General features: G+C 42.1%; 1 protein-coding gene across 1 annotated transcript in view; it reads left to right on the top strand.

Annotated features, from left to right (window-relative positions):
* The first annotated feature begins 4,792 nt into the window (after window positions 1–4,792).
* Window positions 4,793–24,932, top strand: part of ptch2 (patched 2) — a 132,281-nt gene continuing 112,141 nt past the window's right edge. Inside the window, exons 1-2 of the mRNA XM_069938870.1 lie at window positions 4,793–5,277; window positions 7,428–7,620. Coding sequence (XP_069794971.1) covers window positions 5,137–5,277; window positions 7,428–7,620 — 334 coding nt within the window. The 5' untranslated portion in view covers window positions 4,793–5,136. The remainder of the gene's footprint in view (window positions 5,278–7,427; window positions 7,621–24,932) is intronic.

Here is a 24,932-nt window from a genome sequence, read left to right as displayed (position 1 = left end):
CTGACAGCACCTGTGCCCTAACACTAATTTCTTACATTCATTATTTTTGTATGGTGGGGGGTGCTGTTGGCCTCACTAACAAACTCAGCATATATTGGTGATCCCATAATTGCCCTGGAGAAGGTGGAAGTGAGCTACCACAGTCTCTTTGGTGAAGGAGCACGAGGGAAGACCCAGGATTTTGACTAAGTGACGGCTTATCCCTGATTCTGGTAATTCGTCCATCAGTCCTCTGCTGGAGGAACTTGGCAGCTCGAGCAGTTTCAGTGGAAGAATGAATTGTCAATGTTACGTGACAAAATCCTTCATCGGAAATGAGAGAGTGGAAGAGAGAGAGAGCACTAAAATATTGAGGACAGGATGCAAGAGGTAGAACTGGGATCATCGAACATTCTTTTCTTTGGCTTGGCTTCGCGGACGAAGATTTACGGAGGGGGTAAAAAGTCCACGTCAGCTGCAGACTCGTTTGTGGCTGACAAGTCCGATGCGGGACAGGCAGACACGATTGCAGCGGTTGCAGGGGAAAATTGGTTGGTTGGGGATGGGTGTTGGGTTTTTCCTCCTTTGCCTTTTGTCAGTGAGGTAGGCTCTGCGGTCTTCTTCAAAGGAGGTTGCTGCCCGCCAAACTGTGAGGCGCCAAGATGCACGGTTTGAGGCGATATCAGCCCACTGGCGGTGGTCAATGTGGCAGGCACCAAGAGATTTCTTTAGGCAGTCCTTGTACCTTTTCTTTGGTGCACCTCTGTCACGGTGGCCAGTGGAGAGCTCGCCATATAACATGATCTTGGGAAGGCGATGGTCCTCCATTCTGGAGACGTGACCCATCCAGTGCAGCTGGATCTTCAGCAGCGTGGACTCGATGCTGTCGACCTCTGCCATCTCGAGTACTTCGACGTTAGGGATGTAAGCGCTCCAATGGATGTTGAGGATGGAGCGGAGACAACGCTGGTGGAAGCGTTCTAGGAGCCGTAGGTGGTGCCGGTAGAGGACCCATGATTCGGAGCCGAACAGGAGTGTGGGTATGACAACGGCTCTGTATACGCTTATCTTTGTGAGGTTTTTCAGTTGGTTGTTTTTCCAGACTCTTTTGTGTAGTCTTCCAAAGGCGCTATTTGCCTTGGCGAGTCTGTTGTCTATCTCATTGTCGATCCTTGCATCTGATGAAATGGTGCAGCCGAGATAGGTAAACTGGTTGACCGTTTTGAGTTTTGTGTGCCCGATGGAGATGTGGGGGGGCTGGTAATCATGGTGGGGAGCTGGCTGATGGAGGACCTCAGTTTTCTTCAGGCTGACTTCCAGGCCAAACATTTTGGCAGTTTCCGCAAAGCAGGACATCAAGCGCTGAAGAGCTGGCTCTGAATGGGCAACTAAAGCGGCATCGTCTGCAAAGAGTAGTTCACGGACAAGTTTCTCTTGTGTCTTGGTGTGAGCTTGCAGGCAACAATGAAGACGCTGTTTACATCCGGTACCGCACGGATGGCAGTCTCTTCATCGAACATTAACTGCCCAGTAAAGGCCCTTCAGCCCACAAATTTGGGCCAACCTATATAAACCTACTAAACCTTCCCTACCTCTATTTTTCTTGTATCCATATCCAAGTGTCTTTCAAATGTCTCTATTGCACCAGCCTCCACTACCACCCCTGCCAATATATTCTCTGTGTAAAAGATTTACCCCTGAGTGTCCCTTAAACTTTCCTCCCCTCTTATTGTATAGATGTCCTCTGGTGTTTGCTACTCAGTGGAAGATTGGTGAACAAGGGAGACATGAAGGATGCAGGATAGAGACAGTTCACTGGCAGATGCAGAACAGGAGAGAGAACAAAGAGGTGAGGCAGAGGAAGGTGAGTCATAAAGGGTGGGGTCTCCTCCACATTGATGAAATGGTCTGCAACCTTGACAATCCTTCCACTCACCCCCCACTGATGCCGTCTGATCCCCCGAGTTCCTCGAACAGTTTGTGTGTTGCTCCAGATTCCGGCATCTGCAATCTCTGGTCTGTTTCTATTAACATTAAAGTGTATGGTTTATACAAGGCCGTAAGGCAGTAGTTCTCAACCTTTTTTTTCCTGCTCCCATACCACCTCACATCCAATGCCATGTGGTTAGTAAGGGATTTCTTAAGGCGGTATATAAGTGGGGAAAAAAGGTTGAGAGAGAGCCACTGACACGGGAACAGAAATACGCGGTGCAGCCCGTCAAGTCTTCCCCGCTATTCATTCATGATTAGACATTGAAATGTATGTTATACTTGTTTAAGCTTCCCGTGAATACACCACCCGAACTCCTATGTCGGGACAATGCACATAAACCTCCTCAAGTTCGTCTACACCCTAGGAATGTTTTAGGAATGTCTAGGAATGCTTTGCTTACATTTCCCCCCTTTTAAATCCCCCTTTAAACCCCCCTTTTAAATCCCCCTTTAAACCCCCCTTTTAAATCCCCCTTTAAACCCCCCTTTTAAATCCCCCTTTAAACCCCCCTTTTAAATCCCCCTTTAAACCCCCCTTTTAAATCCCCCTTTAAACCCCCCTTTTAAATCCCCCTTTAAACCCCCCTTTTAAATCCCCCTTTAAACCCCCCTTTAAACCCCCCTTTAAATCCCCCTTTAAACCCCCCTTTTAAATCCCCCTTTAAACCCCCCTTTTAAATCCCCCTTTAAACCCCCCTTTTAAATCCCCCCTTTTAAATCCCCCCTTTTAAATTCCCCTCTTCTTGCAATGGGATTTCCAATGGTGGTTCCACCAATGAATCTCAAAACTTTTCTCATCACTTCGCGCCCATTGAATCGGAATCCCTCAAGTCTGTAAATGATCATGTAACATCTGCTCGCTGCCACAATTGGCCTCAGTCGGAGCTGCAGCCGCTCCGCCGGGACCATCTCCGACCCCATGCCTCGACTGCCTCCCCCACCGTCCCGCAGAGGGCGCAGTGTAGCCGATACAGCCCCTCTCCTCCTCCCCCCTCCCTCCTTCAGCCACACAAACGCGCGACTGTGCGGTTGAACTCGGTCCGGGTCTCACATTTATTATAAAGGTTAATTGGACACCATTCGGAGCGGGGCAACGCGTGCAGTTTATATGTCTCTGTTAAACTTGCAGCTACCTACAGCCTTTTTTTAAAGCCGGTTGCATGTAATTCGGTTTTTATTGGAATAATGCAAGCAGCGCTTTTTAAGAAAGCAGCAAACATAGGAGTGAAATGTCTAGGAATTGTTACACATTCAGTGAACGGTGGTTGGCGAGCACAATTTAACAGGGTGTGTGGAACAGACCCGTGGAAGGGGAGGGGAGGGAGGGGGAGAGAGAGAGAGAGAGGGAGGGGAGGGGAGGGGGGGTTCTACAATGCTACTGCTTCTGTGGCTACATTTCAACACGACACCGTGGATTGTGCTGAACCAAGTTGGGAGCGAAGCCACGTCCGGCCGAAGCTCCGTCAAACCCCCCCAATGGAGACAAAGGCGGGTTTGGAATAACCACCTGCTATCTGCAATCCTACAATACATCCTTAAAAGACAAACAAAAGACGTTAAAAATCTTAAAGAAGACCATTCATTAGGTCGACAAAAGGAAAAAGAAATAAATTATCATAATTAATCCTATCAGTGCTGGTGGGTGGCAGGATGTGTGTCCTTTAAGGTAATGTTGGACACTGGTAACGTTAACATATACACATACTTTTTGTGGAAGGAGGCAGTCAGGGTTTCCACAGGATTTTAGCCGCTTGGTAAACAATCTTCAGGGAAGGAAAAACATGCTGCAGCTGTTGGCTGTAACGAAAACAACATTTAGGTAAAACTCGATGAGCGCTCACCCGTGGGTCTCATGCTAAAGCCCAGAGTCAACCATTCCAACGACTTGTCCGCCTGCTTTGGGGGACCCTTAACGCTGTTATCTTTTTTTTTAATTGAATTCCCCTTCCAAAGCTCTATTTGAATAATCGGAAAGCCACAAAATTGGGGACTGAAACTTTATAACAGCATCTTAAAAAGAAATCAAATATATTTTAATTTTATTAGTTACATTGTTGCAATGATCTCTTCCCCCACCCACCACCACCCCCCTAAAGCCTTGCCTGGGTTCCCCCTCTCTCTTTATCATTAGGCTGTAAAATATTCAGCTCCCCAACCTTGTAAATGTCTGAATGCAGTTTCACTACACATTTCCTCATTCATTTTCGCTTGACTTTATGAACAGCATTTGCAATGCCAGATTTCTGGAGAACATTTATTCAGATCCAGTTGCCCTTGGTTTATTTATGCGGTCTCCAGAATTCATCTGGGACCTCCCCTGCGTTTGTTGGGTTAAAGGGGCCCGGGTACCTCAGCAATTCACGACGTTTTATATACACATGCATACATACCTAATATAAATACACATACACAGACTCATGTGTGTGTGGGGGGGGGGGGGTGCGTGTGCGTGAGAGAGAGCGAGAACTGCTGTTCCCACTACTTTCATTTTTTTTTAAGTTAGAAAAACTCCTTTACAAACTTGATTTGCCAGGACAAAGAACTTTATGTACACATATAGCTAAACTATACAAGATCCTATTTAGCTGTCAGTTTCATGTATTAGTAGGGAAACTTGTTTTTTTAAACAAAACAAAATTCAAGTGTTTGGAAAGATCCGCAGAGATCTTGTGTGCAGGAGTTCTCGCTACCTCCCATTGATGCTTCTACAGCCTGGGTGGTCCGTCCACTTTGGTGAGCTGTTGCTTAGCAGCTAATAATAGTAGATGTTTGCTAAGTAATTTGCTTCTTCCTTAGCCAATGGGAATCCGGTGGAGAGGACTTTCCATCAACTCTTTTTGATGGGCTGGAGGCGGGTTTTTCTCTCCAAATGTTGGATGTCTGAGATCGGGGACAGAAGTAAAGATTGAGCTGGACGAGGTTTTTTTTAGAACAAATTCTTGTGATGTTAGCAGGACGAGTAAAAAGGAGCGAGCGAGAGAGAGAAAACTACACGTGGATGTAGAGTCAAGATCCTCAAGGATTTCTGCGCGAAATGTTGGGATGGAAATATCAGGCTTTCGTTCAGGAAGAGACTAGAGACTCTCCAGCTGTTTTTCTGGTCACTTTGGGGGAATTATTATTGTTGCTGTTGAACCAAACGATCCGCGACTGGTTTCCAGCGACATGGCTTCGGTTTCTAACCTTGCCCGGATCGATGGAGGTCTGCCCCCGAGGTACAGTCATCGAAGCCCGGCCGCTTGCTCGGATCTGCTGCGGAGACCCAGTTACTGCCACGCTGCTTTCGCATTGAAACAGATCTCCAAGGTGCAAAAGAAAAAGAATGTTGTACTTGCTAAGTAACCCTGTCCCCCCCCTCCCTCTCCCTCCCCGTGCAATGCGAGACGCTGATACCACCAGGAAGTCGGCAGGACTCCTGGAAGTTGTTTTTTGGGGGAACTGCTCTTATTAATAAGAGTAATATTTCCGAGCTGGGAGAGTGTTTCATTGCAAGATTGTTTTCTCTTGTTGAGAAACGGCGCGCCTCCTAGTCCAGGGAAGTGAGGTTGGGGTATTTCTGAAAGTAGCTATAACAAAAGGTGTCAACATTTTCAGAAGCTGCCTCCCTTTCAGAGCTGGGGATGGGAATGATGGGGGGGGGGGGGGGGGGGGAAGAGTTATTGATCAGGCGATGCCTCCGAATAGCAGTCAGTGCAGGATCCAGCCTGAGTTGGCCAACGCTCACCTCTGTGGTGTGTGTGTGCGGGTGAGGCAATGTACACAGGTGTGAGTGTGTGCGGGTGAGGCAACGTACACAGGTGTGTGTGCGGGTGAGGCAATGTACACAGGTGTGTGCGGGTGAGGCAACGTAGACAGGTGTGTGTGCGGGTGAGGCAATGTACACAGGTGTGTGTGCGTGCGGGTGAGGCAATGTACACAGGTGTGTGTGCGTGCGGGTGAGGCAATGTACACAGGTGTGTGTGTGTGCGGGTGAGGCAATGTACACAGGTGTGTGTGTGCGGGTGAGGCAATGTACACAGGTGTGTGTGTGCGGGTGAGGCAATGTACACAGGTGTGTGTGTGCGGGTGAGGCAATGTACACAGGTGTGTGTGTGTGTGCGGGTGAGGCAATGTACACAGGTGTGTGTGTGTGCGGGTGAGGCAATGTACACAGGTGTGTGTGTGTGTGCGGGTGAGGCAATGTACACAGGTGTGTGTGTGTGTGCGGGTGAGGCAATGTACACAGGTGTGTGTGTGTGCCCTGAGCACGCCGTTATTGTATCCAGTTACCTGGATGTTGCACCCTTTAAAAACCAATGCATCTGCACATGCCGGGATCTTGACTTGAACTTCATAGAGTCAGTGACTCGCAGAAAGCTCTGACGGGCTGTGTTGAATTGGGAAAGGGGAGGCAGAGTCGATGCAGAGAGAGAGCGGTCCTGACAATCGTCGAGCGCCGCCGCAGAGCATTTTGACAAGGGTGAGAAGCAGAGGCGAAGGGTGAGAAAAGTGCTCCGAAGCAATGGGCAATCGAGGTGGTGTGGAGATGGGGCTGAGGGCAGGCAGAAGGTGGCGCAGGGAAGGCACTAAAACAGCACAAGGTAAGAGCGCTTGACACCCTGGCTCAGTGCGGCGAGAGCAAGATAAAGAAAGAGATGGGCAAAGAGAATGAAGGAGCACCTTGGAACGAGAGGAAACGGATTTGAAATATGTGCAGTGGTGTGGGTGGGGGGGGGGGGGGGGAGTGACAAGCAAAAAAAAAAAGCAGAGCGAGGTTATGAAAGGAAGAAATAAAAAAGGAGAAATGTGCGGGGCAGAAAGAGGTAATCTCTTGAAGCATGTTAGATTTTCTCAGCATCTTCCAGAAAGTACCAGCAAGAGTTTTCAGCATCCTCTTAAAATGTTCCCACCTTATTTACAAGCCAGGTCGTTTTGGGTAACAGCAACTCTTTCATTCTAATGTCCTTGTTTTCCTGTTCCCATACTTCATGTCAACTATCCATTACTTGTCATGCTCTTTTACCCCCCTCCACTTTATCCTTTCACTACCTTCACCTTCATTCTTCATTACCCTTCTCCTGCCCTTTCCACTTTCTAATTTTTTATCTGCAGCAAGACGCATATATCCTCCTCTTTGTTTCTTTCATTTTCTCAGTAGCTCCATTCTCCCTTTCCTCTGCTCCAACTCCAGCTCTTTCCTTGCTTTCATCTTTGCATATGCAAAGTTCACCATAGCATTTTCTATCCCACCTCAATATTGTGTTCCTGCTCCTCACTCACTACTCCTTTCTCACTATCTCCTTCTCTTGTCATCCTTTCCTATTTCTATCTTTTCATCCACTTCAGCAACCTCATTGTCCCTTACTTCCTGTCAATTGCCCTGCACTTGCTCTTCCCAGCCACTCTTCCTGTTGGCTTGCTCCAGCATTTCTCTTCCAGTAGCTCCCTGGTCTAAGACTCTTCTCTTTTAACCCTAGGGTAAGGCAGAAGGGCGCCGGGCTCCACTGTGGCTGAGAGCACATTTCCAGGCCCTGCTCTTCAGGCTGGGCTGCAGCATCCAGCAGCACTGTGGCAAGTTCCTCTTCATTGGGCTCTTGGTCTTTGGAGCTTTTGCTGTTGGCCTTCGAGTTGCAAGCATTGAGACCGACATCGAGCAGCTTTGGGTGGAAGGTAAGAGTTTGAAATGAAGAACACAAAACCAAAAAAAAACAAAGATTGATGGAGATATGATTACAACAGTTCAGCTCTTGATTATGAGATTCTTGACTCCACTCAGTCCTGATTTTCAGTGATCTTTACTATTCATTTTTATCAAGAACTTAATTTCTCTTTTAGATCCAGATTCTTTGCTGCTATGTTTCAAAGTATTTAGACCAGTGGTTCTCAACCCTTTTTTCCCAGTCACATACCACCTTAAGTAATCCCTTATGCTATCGGTGCTCTGTGGTTAGAAAGGATTACTTAAGGTGGTATGTGAGTGGAAAGAAAAGGTTGAGAACCACTGATGTACACAATGCCCAAGTTTAAATGCACAGGTTTCATTGTATTTTTCCATTTTCCTTGCAGCTTCCCACATTACTATTTCCTCCAGCAATCAAACTGTGTCTTTTACAGAGACACTAAAATAACTGTTTACAAGTTCATTTCTATTTACTTAGCCAAAATGTATTAATACATTGGTAGTTTGTTCCAAACAATTTCGATCTTTTAGAAGAGATATTAAATCAAGGTTGCTTCCACTCTCTCAGGTGGATAGGAAGGATTGGATAGGAAGGATCTCACGGCACCATCTGAGAACATGCAAGAGATTGTTCATTGATTCCTGGTCAATACTTGTATGTCAGTTACTATCAAAGAAACAAATGATCTGACTATTATAATATTGTGTGTAGCACCTTGCTGTGTACAAATTGGTCTCTACGCTGTCTCCATGAAGTCAGTGGATCCACTCCACTTGTACTGTAAAAACATTTTAGATCAACCTAACTCTGTTAAAGATTCACAATTCCTGAAAATGTTTTGTCCACTTTCTGATACTTCATCTGTTCCAGTCTTATTCCTAACCCGGTGCCAGTTTTCAATCGTACAAATGTTGTGTGTGCAAAACGACCTACATCACCAGTACATATTCCATCTGCTTTTTTTTGCTCCAGATTCCTGCATCTGCAGTCTTTTATGTCTCCAATCTCCTTCATTGTACTGCAGATATCGCCATGGAAATCATCAGTAATTTTTACTTGCAGATGTATTTTCCTGATTGTTTATCAGAGTGCAAAAGAATTTCAGGTTTTTGCATTGTAGTAGTTGAATTAATTCAAAGTCTATGTATGTTACTTGGGTTTGAAGCAGAGATGAGTTGCAAAGTAATGATTCTTCCAAAATTTATATTTGTGAGCTGCCAATTCTATTATTTTGAACAGGGAAGCAGAAAATCCTTGATATCAATGTATTCTGTGGTGAATTACTGCTCTAGTGGTTCCATTTACTTCTTGTTTTTACACAACACTGGTTAAAACTGATGAACTGCAAGATTTCTCTGTCTCTAAGTACATAGGGTGACAGAGAGAGTTTTATAGGTTATCTAAAAAATCTGAAAATTAAAATTTTCAAGCCCCATTAAAAGCTTTTAACTGGTTTCCTGCTAAAGATTCCATCTGTTGTCATTTCCACTGTTATTCCAGGTTGTGGTAGTACACCAGATGGTGTCCTTACTGCAACTCTGCAGACAAGGAGCAGCAAGTGGTAGTAGAATGGCAGGTCTCAGTGAGAATATCACAGAATAGGTCCAGCAGAGAGGGAGCCTTTCAGTCCATTGAGAACATACTGGCTCTCTCTAAGAACAATCCATTTATTCCCACTTCTCTCCCCTCCCCCTCTAGCAGTCATTCAGACACTTATCCTGAACACTACAGATGAATCTTCCTCAAACTTGATAATGCATCCCAAATCTTGACCGCTTGTTTAAAAAGCATCTCCGATCACCTTTGGTTTTCTTGCCAAGAACCTTTGTTCCATACCTCTGGACTGTGGCCCCCTCCATCAATAGAAACAGCTTCTTCCTGTCAAAATTGTCTGCACCTTCTGTGATTTTAAATACCTCTGTCGGATCTTCTTGCAATGTCGTCTGTTCCAAGGGGAGCAATCCCAATTTCTCTTCTTTGCACAAAAGAGCCCTGCTTTGTACAAAGAGCCCCACTTTGTAAAATTCATTTTCAGTATTTGGATAGTGCTGGCAATGGTCAATATTTATAGTCCATCTCTAATAGTCCGTAAGAAATAGCGGTGAGCAGCCTTTTTGAACCATTGCATTCCTTTGGTGAAGGTACTTCCAAAGTGCCATTGGGTAGGGAATTCCAGCATTTGAGCTCAGTGACGATAAAGGATGCCAAGTCAGGATGGTGTTTGACTTGGAGGGAAACCTGCAGTTAGTGACATTCTCTTCAAGGCTTGTTGCGTGTGTAATTTCTGATGATAGAATTGTAGATATGGCTGATGCTGTTCAGGTAAACTTGCCTACCTTCTATTACTCAGTCAATTTTCTATAACAACAGCTATGGCCCTTACATTCTGAAATTACCGTAGTAAATCCCTTCTGACAAGTGCATATGAAATTCTTACACTGCAGCTGGATGGTACTTTGTAATAAAATACAACACAAACAACTTAAAAATCCTACAATAATGTACTTGATTGAATTAAAAAGAGACAAAGTGTACAAACAAAATAAATATTCACAGCTATCCTTGTGCAAAAGGAAGTGACGGCAATATCGCAGGCAGTCCTGTTGTGGTGTCGGAGGAGACCCTAATTCATGTACCAAGGGGAGGTTCAAGAACCTGTTAGTTTGTTGAAAAGAAACTGTTCCTGAACCTAAAGATGTGGGTCCAAAGGTTTCTGTACCTTCTGACCAAAGGAAGCAGTAAGAAGAGGTTGTGACCAGGGTGATGGGGGTCCTTTATGATGTTGGCGGCCTTCTTGAGGTGGCACCACGCAGAGATCCATTCAGTGGATGAAATGGGACTCCCTCTAAGGCCATCATATCTTTCATAAAGTGTGGGATCTTATTGCAATTTTTGGAGAGTTAATTACATTTTTAGCATAATTTTTACACCTTACTCCTTTATTTTGACTCTATTTATATGACTTTTAAACCACTCTCTCAATGTTCTTTTCCCATTTTTAATGAACTGGACACATATAGTCTCAGATAGCTCTGCTCCTGTACCCTTCCAATTTATGTTGCCTCAACTACTTCTTCCTTCCAAAAGGTATTTCAGTATTAAATTTCATATTCCTTCTACCCATCCATTCTACCAGCCCGTCTGTTTCTCTCTGTGGTCTATTCCTTTCCTTCTCACTGTTCACTCTGCACCAACTTTTATGTCACAAGCAAACCTAGAAATTGTGCCCTTCCAAACCATTAATATAAAGGAAGGTAGTAGACTTGGTGAATTTTACTCTACACTTTCCTTCAATCCAAAAGATAATCTTCACAACTAGTCTGTTTCCTGTTATTTAGCTAAATTTCCATCCAACTTATTCCATGACTAATTTTGATGACAAACCTATTATATGGCACATTATCAGATGCCTTTTGGAAGTCCATATATGTCACATGAACTACATTTCCTGCATTAACCCCCTTTGTGACTCCATTAAAACTTCTACCACATTAACTGGATGTCATGTGTCTTTAACAAACTTACGTTGACTTTCTCTGACCGATCCACACCTTGTGGCTAATTCTGTTACTGATTATCATTTCTGGAACTTCCCCTCCACTGAAGTTAAACCCATGGGTCTGAAGTTACTGAATTTATCCTCACACCCTGATAGTTGCAGTGATAACATTTTCAATCCTGATCTCTGATCTATGTGGAATTTGTACATTCTCTCTGTGACATTGTGAGTTTCCCCAGGTGCTCCTGTTTCCTCCTACTTCCTAAAACTGTGCAGATTAATTGGCCACTGTAAACTGCACTGAGTGAGCAGGTGTGGAGTAGAATCTAGACAGCATTTGATGGCAATATAAGCAGAAGTAAATGTGATTGGTTTAAAAGTGGGAACTGGATGGTTGGCAAGGACTAAATCAGAAGGCCTGGTTCAGAAATGTATCTTCCTCTATTTGTAATTTCTAATTCTTAGATATTAATCTGAATCAATAGATAACTAATTCAAAATGTCAAAATTATTATTACTGCATTGCTTTTCATTAGTATTTTATCTCATTTTATACCTTGTGAGGCAAATTAGTGATAAAAATGCAGTCCATATAACCATATCCATATAACCGTTTACAGCACGGAAACAGGCCATGTCGGCCCTTCAAGTCCGTACCGGTTCACTTGAACAACTCCACTAGCTCCTCCACAATTGCACCAATTTATTTTTAATATCACATTTATGGAAATGTAATTATAGCGATTTCACATCCCAATGATAATGTATTTTACATTAGCTCTGGGTTACAAATTTATAGTTTTGGAAGTTATTAGTTTTCTTTGGGAGCAATTTTATCTCAACTGTCAGATGCTTTGCTTTTCGTACGAATTAAATGAGTAAATGAACTAAGTGGCACATTCAGGCATCCGTTATTGCAGCTGCTCCAGGTTTGATCTTGCTTTTGGGCGCTGCCTGTGTGGGGTTTTAATCTTCTCCCTGTGACCACAGGTGCTCCAGTTCATCCTGCATCCCAAAGATAGTGGGATTGGTAGGATGATTTAGGTTGGGAATATAAGAAAGAATAATTGTGGCGGGATATATGGGAAATGAAATTTCTGGGGCTGGTCTGAGAGAATGAAGGGACAGTGATGAATGTGTAAAAGTAAGTTGCAGGGCCATAGAGAAATGAAGAGGAGGAGTGGGACTGATGGGATTGCTCAGGTGGTGACTAGCATGGGGATGATCAGCTGAATCGCCTCCTTTGGTGTTGCAAGTGGTAAGTAAGTTTCTCTGGAGTAACCCGCAAAAGACGTGTTTTTAAAACTTAATTATTTTTCCCCCGTAAAAGCATTTTAGCTCTGTGAAAATTAACAATACGTGAATTATTTACATTCTTAAAATGGAAAAGGAAATGTAACTATCAATAAGTTGGAGAAAAAGTGCATTTGATGACAGAAATTCAGTTGTTGACCTGAAAGGGTTAAGGCAGCTTTGAAGCAGCCATGTTCACTTTCTTATGTTTCCAAATGTAATTTGGAATAACATAGTCATCTACTGGCAGAAATGTAGCATAGCTTTAGACAGCAGTGGTGAGCGGTCGATTGCAGACTTGTAGCCGTTTCAAGTTGCTATTACATAATTTGTCTACTTTTAACCGTGAACCTACTTGTGTGTCCTTCTTCTGTCCCTCAACTGAGCTTCTCATTTCTATGTTTCCGGTCTCTCCCACACTGCTGTTTTTATTTTAACAGTTGCAAACTAATTTCTATCTTTGAGTGAATATTTTTTCTCTCTCCATGACTTGCTCCCTTCTCCTCTTCTCCTCTTATGTGCTGGGCTTCCTAATACGCCCCCACCTCCCTCTCCTATTCAGGCAGTTCAGGGCCATGTGTTCATTTCAGTTTTCACACTCTGACCCTTTGTAAACCTGCTGTAAACTTCCCACCATCCCCCCGAAAAACATTCTGCAGTTTTGCTCCAGGGAGCAGATGTAGTGTGTGAAATTTTCGCCATTTTGAGCTATTGACCTTGTGTGTGTGTGTGTGTGTGTGTGTGTGTGTGTGTGTGTGTGTGTGTGTGTGTGTGTGTGTGTGTGTGTGTGTGTGTGTGTGTGTGTGTGTGTGTGTGTGTGTGTGTGTGTGTGTGTGTGTGTGTGTGTGTGTGTGTGTGGTCCCAAACTATTCCTGGACCTCATTCAACAATACAGGGAAACTCTCTAAACCTGAATGCCATTAAAGTTTACCCACCTGTTTGCACATTAGATTTCCACAGCAGTTGGAAAAAAGAAAAAAAGTCTGATGCCCTCTCCTAATTCTTTCATCTTATTTTTTAAAAGTTTTTTTTTCTCTCTAGAAACAACACCATGGGGAAGAACAGCTGTTCATGCTTTTATGTTTGAAGTACTGCATCTTTTTGTTTAATAAGTGGCTTTTGGAAGACTGCACAACTTCACTAACTATAAATTAACCCTTTGAGGAACACTAGTAGAATTTTTCAAAATTAACATTACAATTTTCGTTGTTTTTTTAAAATGCCATGTAAGAGCTTGTCATCTATTTTTAAACAATTAATTACAATGTTGTGCATACAAAATTTAATTAGACAACTTGCCTATGAGCTTCCTGTAACAAATTAACAGTTTCTTTTTATTTCCTTCCCACGATTCCATTGGAATTTTAAAAGTACCGGGCCTGCTCCTGAAGTATTCATCAGGAAGTTGCATAATAAAGTTCTAAATGGTAACTCCTCTTTCAATTGAGATTTATGTGTTTACTGCTGGAACAGGCTCTTGAATTCCCCAGCAAGTCACCAACTTGCAGCTTCTCCTTTGCTCGGAGTGAGTACTTAGTGTCTTTCATTGTCAGTGTCCCCCCTGTGAGCAGCTGATACAAATCTCCCTGGAGGTTTAACTCGTATTCTTGGTCAGACCTGGAAAAGTGTTTAAGTTTTTTTTCGAAGCATAGTTTAAAAAAACAGGCTGATTAATGATGGCTTGTTCATTTTATGTTTCATGTAATTCAATTTTCTCCAACTTCTGGAAAATATAAATGGCATTCCAATGCTATGTACACTTACACAGAGTTAGTGTGGAGATATATTTGGAAACAAAATACTATGGGAAGAGAAGTACTGTAATTGGGCAATGTCATCTTGAAACTAGGAAATGAGTTATAAAGTAGCATTTTTGTTGATGGGTACATAGAAAAAAAGGAATTGTGATTACAGTGACATAAACAAGGAGAATAATACAAGTTTACCATATAACCTATTTCCTTACCCATGATATTGATGAAAGCGAATACAGTAAATAAACTGATCATGTATGCATCATTGATTTGATTTGATCGTTACCTTACATGATGTGCTTTATACTGAAATAGTGGACTTGCCTCATTTCTACTTTTGTTCTTGTCTTGAGAGTTGTCGCAGTTTTTACCTTACTAACATCCTGATTGTTTTTGCGTGTCTCACTATGTACATAGTCCGTTTATGTGAAAGGCATGGAAAAGAAAAGGATGATACCAAGTTTGAGCTGACACAAAATGACAAAGAGTTAAATAAATTAGAATAACTCCTACATTTCAGTAATCTAGGAACTTTTTTTTTGCTCTCATACCCACCTTATCCATGTAAGTATTTGAATCTTTGCTTTGGAGGAACACAAGTACAAAATATTTTACATTGAAGAAATAGAGGGTTGTGTTGGTTGGGCTAGTGCCCCAGCTACCCTCCATGATTTGTTCAAAGGTTCCTATCTGAATCGTGTTTAAGTGGTTCTCCAGCCAGTTTCTCACAAATACTGCACTTTTCTGTTAAGCAGTGTTGAAAGGATTCTGAGCAAATCTTTGAGTTGATTACAATCTGTCTGGAAAGTAACCCGTAGTTTTTGTTGAATACGTGCCCAGGAGACCTCAGTGTATTGTGTATTCTCCTGCAGCATTCACACTGCTGCACAATGTAAGATTTTTTTTATTGAGGGCAAACATATTAAGAGAATGTTGAGGAAATCTCCTGTCACTTTGGATTCTATGGATTATAGTTTTCAAGTTTGTTAAATATTTTTAAAATATACGTGGTAACATTTTTTTGTAGAAAGACTAAATCCTAATTTAAATTTGACTTTACCCTGATTGTTTGATGCTCTGATGAATGATCCAACATTGAATGGAGGACAAAACATTGAGATAAAACATTAGGGAGTGAGTCTAGCATAGATACTACTTAATCATTCTGGCATTGTTAGACCTATGAAATGACATTAAATGAAATAATGTTAACTCCAAGCAGAAATCTATAATGAACGAGTTACCTGAGCAATGAAATGTCTGACTGTGTATTTGATTCACAATGCGATTCTTTGCAATAGAGTGATGTGGAATTTGCAGAAGCAGTTTCATTACATCTTTGGTGGCACTACTGATTTGATAAAAGACTGTGCCATGGTAGACAGTAACCACTGTACATGATTTGAAAGGGTGTGTTGTTTCAAAACACGATCCACCTAACAACAATGTTGGGTTACTGTACCAAGAGTAAAATAATAGGATAACTCAAAAAGAAAAGGCAGATTATGTTTTCAGAAGATATATTCTTCAGAATGTATTTGATAATTGGTCTATAGCCAAACAGTGCTTTCTTGTTATTTTCAGGCTTGTCTCTTTTCATTTTATCCTTTCTTGCACTTTTGATGAATAGATATGCTGCAATGATAAGCTACACTTGGTAAAGGTCCTACCTATCCTGTACACTACACAAGAAATGTGGCTGCCCAACATACGCTGTAAATTTGGATGAGTTACATGTCACAATTCAGCATCAACCTTAGAGACATTCTTAATGCCTTTTGACAGGTTCTTCCTAATTGGTTTCAACTAAAAGTTCACACACAAGCGCATAAGACTTTGTGAAAAGGAAGCTCAATAGTTCAGTCCCTTAATTGGTCAACTAACCCTTTGGTTCTAGAATAGCCAGCTTTTGTGTTTTTAATCTGAATAAAATATTTTCAAAGTATTAAGGTGCCCATCATGTTCTATAAACTTCTCCAGTTCACCAACTGAACTGTAATGGGTTTATGCTTTATTTAATTTTATCTGAAGCTATTTCCATGAATGAAGAAAATAGCAAAATAGTTTTCACATCAAAATCATTTCTTAGTAGAGTAAGCTACACCAGGAGGACCTGATTACAATCTGATTTGATTCCTGATAATTTTGCAGTGAATTTTATGAATAAGGGCCTTCATTCATTTCATCTAGTTCTAGGGACCTCTTGGAGAAATTTCCAAAATTTCCTTGGGCAGGCAGAGATTAATTTTTGACAAAGGTTCTTGAATAGCATCTCCTATGGGGTGGTGAAGATGAGAACGAGGGGTCAGATCAAATTAAGAGAGGGTTGGCTATTTTATTGCCTAATAAGCTTTTGTTGTTGAGATTATGCAATAACAATTGACAGAAACAAAAGATGTAGTCCTTGTTTCCATTACTTGGTGCATTAAATGGAACCTTGGCTGCGTGGATTAAAATTTGGCTTGCATGTAGAAAGCAGAGAGTAGTAGTGGAAGGAAAATATTCTGCCTGAAGTGTGCTTGTGAAGTTCTGTAGGGATCTGTTCTGGGTCGCCTGCTCTGACCAGGGTGAAGAAGCAGAAGGATGGGACAGTAAGTTTGCAAATGATACAAAGGTTGGAGGAGTTGTGGATAGCGCTGAAGGTTGCATAGATTAAAAAAGGATACAGACAGGATGCGGAGTTTGGCAGGAAAGTGGCAGGTAAAGTTAATCCAGATAAGGGTAAGGTGATGGAAGGTCAAACCAGAAGGCTGAGTACAGGGTTAATGGTCAGATACTTAACAGTATGGAGGAACAAGGGGACCTTTGGGTCCAAATCCACACAGGTTGATAGGATAGCTAAGAAAGCCAATGGAATACTGGGCTTAATTAGTTAGGGTTGGGTTCAAGAATGGAGGAGTCATGTTGCAACTCTACAGATCTCTGATGAGACCACACTTAGATTATTGTGTTCATATCTGGTCACCTCATTACAGGAAGAATGTGCAGAGGAGATTTACCAGGATGCTACCATGATTGGAAAATAAGTTTTATGATGCAAGGTTAGCAAAGCTGGGACTTTTCTGTTTGGAGAGAAGAAGGATGAGAGGAGACTTAATAGAAGTCAACAAGATTCTGAGAGGCATAGATAGGGTGGACAGCCAGCAGCTTTTACCCAGGGCAGGAATAGTAAACACGAAGGGACATCTCCACAAAGTGAAGGAGGAAAGTTTAGGGAGACATTGGGGATATGAGGTAGGTAGGGTTTAGTTTTTTTTTGGTAGGAATATATAGGTCAACACAAAATCTAGAGCCAAAGAACCTGTACTGTGCTCTAATGTTCTATGTTCTTAGATTAGTCAGGTGTGTTGACATCGAACTCCATGGCAATCCATCCATCATATCAGGACATCAGGAGTGCAGAGGCGATTCACCAGGCTGATACCTGGAATGGCAGGAATGACTTATGAGGAAAGATTGCGCAAATTGGGACTGTACTCGCTGGAGTTTAGAAGATTGAGAGGGGATCTCATAGAGACCTATAAAATTCTGGCAGGACTGGACAGAATGGATGCAGATGGGATGTTTCCAATGATGGGAAAATCCAGAACCCGGGGCCATGGTTTGAGGATAATAGGCAAACCATTTAGGACTGAGATGAGGAGGAATTTCTTGACCCAGAGGATGGTGAATCTGTGGAATTCATTGCCACAGAGGGCAGTAGAGGCAGGTTCATTAAATATAAGAGGGAATTAGATCTATTTCTTCAGTATAAGGGTATTAAAGGTTACAGAGAGAAGGCGGGGACGGGGTACTGAACTTTAAGATCAGCCATGATCTCGTTGAATGGCGGAGCAGGCTCGAAGGGTCGAATGATCTACTCCTGCTCCTATCTTCTATGTTTCTATGTTTCTATCTGTCTGTTTTAGAGGTTTTATTCCTGAAAAATGGAAAGCTAAAACACGAAGAATATAATTCTCTCTTGTCATGACTTTTCTGACTTTGTGTCGAGAACGAGATGAACATGATCTGGAAGTGCAATTGGTTGAAAAGAGGACAGAGCCATACAGCAAGAAACTGATCCTTCGGCTTATGCCACCCATGCCAACAATCAAATACCTATCTACGCGTCTTAATTTTACCAACACCTGGTTCTTAGCCTTCTGTGCCACATGAATTTTTTTAAAAATCACAATATGTTCCACTTGTCAAAAGGGACATTACTGGATCAGGCCTGAAGACGTTTTAATGTAGCGTGATGTTGTTAGGACCTGCCAAATACTAAACTCCATGCTAAATGTGCATTACTTGCACATATCTGTACCTATGTTTAACTTAATATAATGCAAATCATACAGTCAGTGTACACATGCCATCCTCCACCTGTCACTCCTTTTTATTCTGACATACTTCTAAAATACAGCATCAAAACGACAACCACCTGCCAAGCTTCAACATTCCTTAACCAAACAATTATACGCTGAGTGACCTCAGCCCTTGTTTATCTAAGAATTAAACTTTCTGGTCTCATGGAGACACTGCATTACCTTAACACAGCAATATTTTGTACATTTCAGGCCATAATGCCTCTTTCCATGTGAAAACACTCATCATCCAAATTTCTCCCTGGGCAGCAGGTGAATCACCTCTGCACTCCTGATGTCCTGATATGATGGAGTTCGATGTCAACACACCTGACTAATCTAAGCCTTTGTCTTGCTCTGCTGTATTCTTTAATATTTTTCTCCTTTCTTTTTTCCCCTTTCCTTTCTGTGTCTTCTCTTCTACTGCTTATCCTTTCTCTTCAATGCCCAGAGGATCAGAATGGTCAAGTGAGAACCAGCAGACCGACGTGAGAGTGTTCGGAAACCACAAAGCAGTCACTAAGGTTTAGGGTAGCGGTTTGGATTGAGGAATAATTCTAACATAGTGGTAAACTTACATTTAGACATACATCATGGTAACAGACCTTTCCAGCCCATGCCACCAAAATGCTCCAATTAACCTCCAAACCCTGTGTGTTTTGAACGGTGGGAGGAAATCTGGTGGAAACCTACGCAGAAACGGGGAGAACATACTAGCTCTGTATAGATAGTGCTGGATTCGAACCCAGGTCACTGGCATTGTAGTAGCTTTGCCTAACTGCTACGCCACCTTACATTAACCTCAATGAAGTGCGCCCTCGGAGTTACCTTAACTTTCCAATTGGCATCAATGTCAAAATTCCTTCAAATAAGTGAAACCTCAAATTGGGTATCACGTTAATTGAATGTGGGTATCGACTAAGTGCCAGAAAAGGCACTCGTGGAGACCGAGTTCTAGATTATAAAATCAAATGTAAGACCTCTTGAGAGGTTAAGTGCTAAAGGAGCTATAAATGCTGGGAGTACTTAGCAGGTCAAGCAGTATCTGTGAAAAGAGAAACAAAGTAATGGCAAGAGATCAATGATATTTCATTAGAAGGAAAGCTCACCAATTTGAACCACGAGTTGTCTCTCTCTTCACAGGTATTTCCTGCATTTTCATTTCTAATGTGCAACTTCACCTGTATTTCCACCTTGTATTTATGACAACAATTGCAGAATTGCTCACCTTCTGACCAGATGATTTACAGGTAAGGTTTTAATGAAAACACACAGAAACGCTTGAGGAAATCAGCCGGTCTTGCAGCATCCATAAGAGATAAAGATACATTGCTGACATTTTGGTTGTGAGCCCTTCTTCAAGGAATAAGAAAAGAACAAGAATGCTCAGACCCAATTAAGTTTTTAATATCATCTTTGTGAACTTAGTGTTAGGTGTAGGATGTCAATCTTGAGAAGCTGAATGTAGTTAGCGGCATTTATAGAGTAGGTGTAAAATGGATTTACAGAAGGGTAAAGGTACTTGGCACAACTACCATACTCTCAAAATCAAATGAGGGTTTGAGTGGCAGGACATTTCTCACACTTGCCTTCCATGTGACCTGTTAGTGATATTCAGTGTTGAGTTTGGCATAAATACACTTTCCTGTCATGTGCATTTTTCTGAAGTGAAACAATTTAATACAATACTTAGACTAATTCACCACTGGTGGTGTTGCATAACAGTGCTGTGGTATCACGTAGATAGGACCAAATGCCATATTCATGAAGCATAGAAGCCAGATAACTGTACATTTAGCACATTTCCAATATTGCATTCGACTGTGGGTTACTCCTGATTATAATTTTATATGCTAATATTTGAATGTCTCATTAACCCATTGATTTTAGGCAAATCTCTGTAAAGTAGACCAATGGAAATATCAGCAAACTTTCATCTGTTTGCTCTGCTCAACATTATGCATTAGTTGTTGGAATTATTGCTCTTTTTTTCTGGGAATTTGAAGTTACGGACATCCAAACAGTTCTGAATTATGCTTAGCTGTTTTTCTCATATAATCATGAAGCATGGTTTGTATTAGGAATTGCACATGAAATTCTATTTGGAATTAACTAGGTAAGTAGGTGGAGACATATCACTAGTTCTCACTGGGACCTTCTCATCAGATTTTGGTGCTGTGCTACTCTGTGGCGGGTCATTCAGCTTCCTCCTCCTGGGTGTTCATTACTCCCTTCTGCAACCAGTTGACTAAATCTCTCAATTCCTTGTTCTTTCTGTTGAGAGAGTCTGATGGTGGTGTGGACTGGGAAACCCCTTTAGAGGGAGCTAGCTCATTCTAGCTTCATCCTTCATGCTCATGCTATTGGATATTCCTCTAGAATTCAAACTGTGATGTCTATTTGCGAGAGGAAAATCTGCTATCAACTTAATCTTGGTCAATACTCATTTTAGCTGTAGTTTTAGAATAAGATGAAGTGCATGGCAAAGAAAGCAAGGAAAAGGAAGGCAGATAGTTTTATCTGGAAAACAAAAAGGATAATTTTCAGGTCAGGATTGAGAATTTCACCGGATGAGAAAAGTGCAGCATTTTACCCTTGTCTCCCATTATCCCATAGGTCATAGGCTAGTTGTAGCAAACATCACTTTGCATCTGATCTACTACTCTTTGCAGACGATGCTGCTTTAGTTGCCCATTCAGAGCCAGCTCTCCAGCGCATGACGTCCTGTTTTGCGGAAACTGCCAAAATGTTTGGCCTGGAAGTCAGCCTGAAGAAAACGGAGGTCCTCAATCAGCCAGCTCCCCACCATGACCACCAGCCCCCCCCACATCTCCATCGGGCACACTGAACTCAAAACGGTTTACCTACCTCGGCTGCACCATTTCATCTGATGCAAGGGTCGACAAAGAGATAGACAACAGACTCGCCAAGGCAAATAGCGCCTTTGGAAGACTACACAAAAGATCTGGAAAAACAACCACCTGAAGAAACACACAAAGATCAGCATGTACAGAGCCATTGTCATACCCAGGCTCCTGTTCGGCTCCAAATCATGGGTCTTCTACCGGCATCACCACTTCCATCAGCGCTGTCTCCGCTCCATCCTCAACATTCATTGGAATTACTTCATCACCAACATCGAAGTACTCGAGCTTGCAGAGTCCACAAGCATCGAATCCATGCTGCTGAAGATCCAGCTGCGCTGGATGGGTCACGTCTCCAGAATGGAGGACCATCGCCTTCCCAAGATCGTGTTCTATGGCGAGCTCTCCACTGGCCACCGAGACAGAGGTGCACCAAAGAAGAGGTACAAGGACTGCTTAAAGAAATCTCTTGGTGCCTGCAACATTGACCACCGCCAGTGGGCTGATATTGCCTCAAACTGTGCATCTTGGCGTCTCACAGTCCGGCGGGCAGCAATCTCCTTTGAAGAAGACCGCAGAGCCCACCTCACTGACAAAAGACAAAGGAGGAAAAACCCAACACGGGCACCAACCTCCTTTGAAGAAGACCGCAGAGCCCACCTCACTGACAAAAGACAAAGGAGGAAAAACCCAACATCCAACCCCAACCCACCAATTTTCCCTTGCAACCGCTGCAACCGTGCCTGCCTGTCCCGCATCGGACTTGTCAGTCACCAACGAGCCTGCAGCAGATGTGGACTTTTTACCCCCTCCATAAATCTTCGTCTGCGAAGCCAAGCCAAAGAAGAAGAAAGAAAGAACAGCAAAAGAAACAGGAATGCAATGTTTGGAAGATTGGTTGGTCAATTGTTTTAAAATGGGTATGAATATCCTTGAAGCAGTAATTCCATCACCTCAGTGTCCCGGTCGGTTATACTCTTGTCACTTTCTCACAAAATATACAGCTGCAGTCCTAAGCGATGCTATTCCACATTAGGTCACCTTTGATTCAGCCACAATTACTAATGTTGTCTGTTTTCTGCTTTAATTCTACTTGTGTACTGATAAAAATCACACATGGAGTAATTGTTACATGGTTTCACTTTGCTCAGGGTAATTTACAAATTAACAGGAAGACAATGAATCTTAACAATTACACAAATGGGAAATAAAGACCGTTATGCAGGTGATCAAGGACTGACACCATTTGTTTCAGTAAAAGTACAGGAAAGAGAGGGAAAACAAACATTATTTTCAATATGCGGCTGTTTGGCAAAAAAAAAGGAATATGTAAATTAGTTATTGGAAAAACCATTGACTGGGGAAAAAAAATTGCAGGCTATCTGAGCTCGAGCATTGAAAGTTTGGATGGAGGGAATAATAGAGCCAAGGGACCATTGTTAGGGAGAAGAAAAGAGATGGCTGGAAGAGGAGCTGGCTGCACTGAAGCCCAGTTTTGCTGGGTACATGTTTAGTATTAGATTTGCAACTTAAAGAGGCTTTAGAAAGTAAGAGTTTCAGTTGCAATAGAAAGCTGATTAGCGGTCAGAATTACCTATTCATTGAGAAATTTTATATCAAAAATTTTTGTGCTCTACTGAGGGGGGTGTAGGATGATAGAAATGTTTACAGGGGGGGGTTTGGCTGTAGGATGACATAAACTTTGCCAACACTATGTCATCTCAATCTAAGTTTTCATTTTTTGTTGTTGTTGGTTTTGACTAGAAATAAACAAAACATATGTAGAAAATATAGCACTATATACCTGGTCATATTAGCATCAGTAAAGACTTTTTATGGAACCTAAATAAAAAAAAAATGATGATTCTGTTATATAAGCCATATTAAGAAAACAGACATAGTAGTATTGCATGAACTGTATTGATATTATATGGTGTTAAGGAGCATAATTAATAATAATTTAAATACAAATTATGCATTTGCTTTAAAAAAAATATCCCTTATAATACTTTTGTAAAATAAATCAATTGAGATATTGTTGCCTGAAACTACTGTACTGAATTTTTTCACAAATTAAGATTTCAATTTAGCTTCAGACCATGACATCATAATAAACTAAATATTACACTAAATACTGGAACAAACCATGTGCTATATAAGAACGCAAGAAATAGGAGCAGGAGGAGGCCATCTGGCTCGTCAAACCTGCTCTGCCATTCAACAAGATCATGACCGATCTGATGATAGGCTCATCTCCAACTATCTGCCTTTTCCCCCATTTCTCTTAATTCCCTTACTGTGTAAAAACCTTGCCTTTAACATTTTTACTGAGGTAGCCTCCGCTGCTTCCATGGACAGCAAATTCCATAAATTCACCACCTCTGGAAAAGGCAGTTCCTCCTCATTTCCATTCTAAATAAGCATAGTGGATGAACAAAATGGTGCATTATTTTTAGACAACTTAAAACAAGTATTATCGAGAAATGATTTACAATTAATAACTTGTAGTTTAATTTCTACTTTTTATAATTTAATACAGATTGGAGAACAGTTAAGAATCTAGCAATCTGATCAAATTATGCTGCATTATTTTGGCATTACACAATTGACAATCAAATTTCACTTCAGCAATGCCCATGAAACAAACATTTTTAGAAACAACAGAGAATATTACAGCAAAGTATTGGCCCTTTGGCCCAGGATGTTGTTCCTACCCATATAAACCCATGCTGCAACAATCTAATCCTTTCCTACCTTAAACTCATAACCCTCTAATTTTCTTACAATCATTTAGATAGTCTTGAGTTGGTCCAAAACTTGAACTGGCACATTCTTGAGTGATTTACCTTCTAGGCTTGATGTATTCCCCAAGAAATGTTCTTTCTGAAAGATTTTTGAGGAAATTAATCTAACTTGTGTCCTGGGAGCAAATCCTGTCATTGAGAGCTCCTTCTTTTTCTTTAGCTTGGCTTCGTGGACGAAGATTTATGGAGGGGTATGTCCACGTCTGCTGCAGGCTCGTTGGTGACTAACATTCCGATGTGGGACAGGCAGGCACGGTTGCAGCGGTTGCAAGGGAAAATTGGTTGGTTGGGGTTGGGTGTTGGGTTTTTCCTCCTTTGTCTTTTGTCAGTGAGGTGGGCTCTGCGATCTTCTTCAAAGGAGGTTGCTGCCCGCCGAACTGTGAGGCGCCAAGATGCACGGTTGGAGGCGATATCAGCCCACCGGCGGTGGTCAATGTGGCAGGCACCAAGAGAGCTCCTAGGATATGTGGAAATAATAACACAGCAGCACATGTTACATCATTCTCACATTGCCATGGTTGGGATTCTCCCTTCCAAACTGTGACAGTACAGAACTTTACCCTCCCTTCCCCTCTTTCACCGCTCAGTCCTCTCAACTGCCCCCCCCCCCCCACCCACCTGACACTTAACCTGAGTTATACCCTATCTGGAACTCCTGGTTTTCATTCCCTTCCCATTCATTTGTCTGTTCCAGCACCAACCAATGCCCACCCCAATTGCCTTCAACACTCACAATACCTGTTC

The sequence above is a fragment of the Narcine bancroftii genome, chromosome 5 (genome assembly GCF_036971445.1).
Source record: "Narcine bancroftii isolate sNarBan1 chromosome 5, sNarBan1.hap1, whole genome shotgun sequence".
Classification (NCBI taxonomy): Eukaryota; Metazoa; Chordata; class Chondrichthyes; order Torpediniformes; family Narcinidae; genus Narcine; species Narcine bancroftii.
This window is presented reverse-complemented; position numbering and strand designations above follow the sequence as displayed.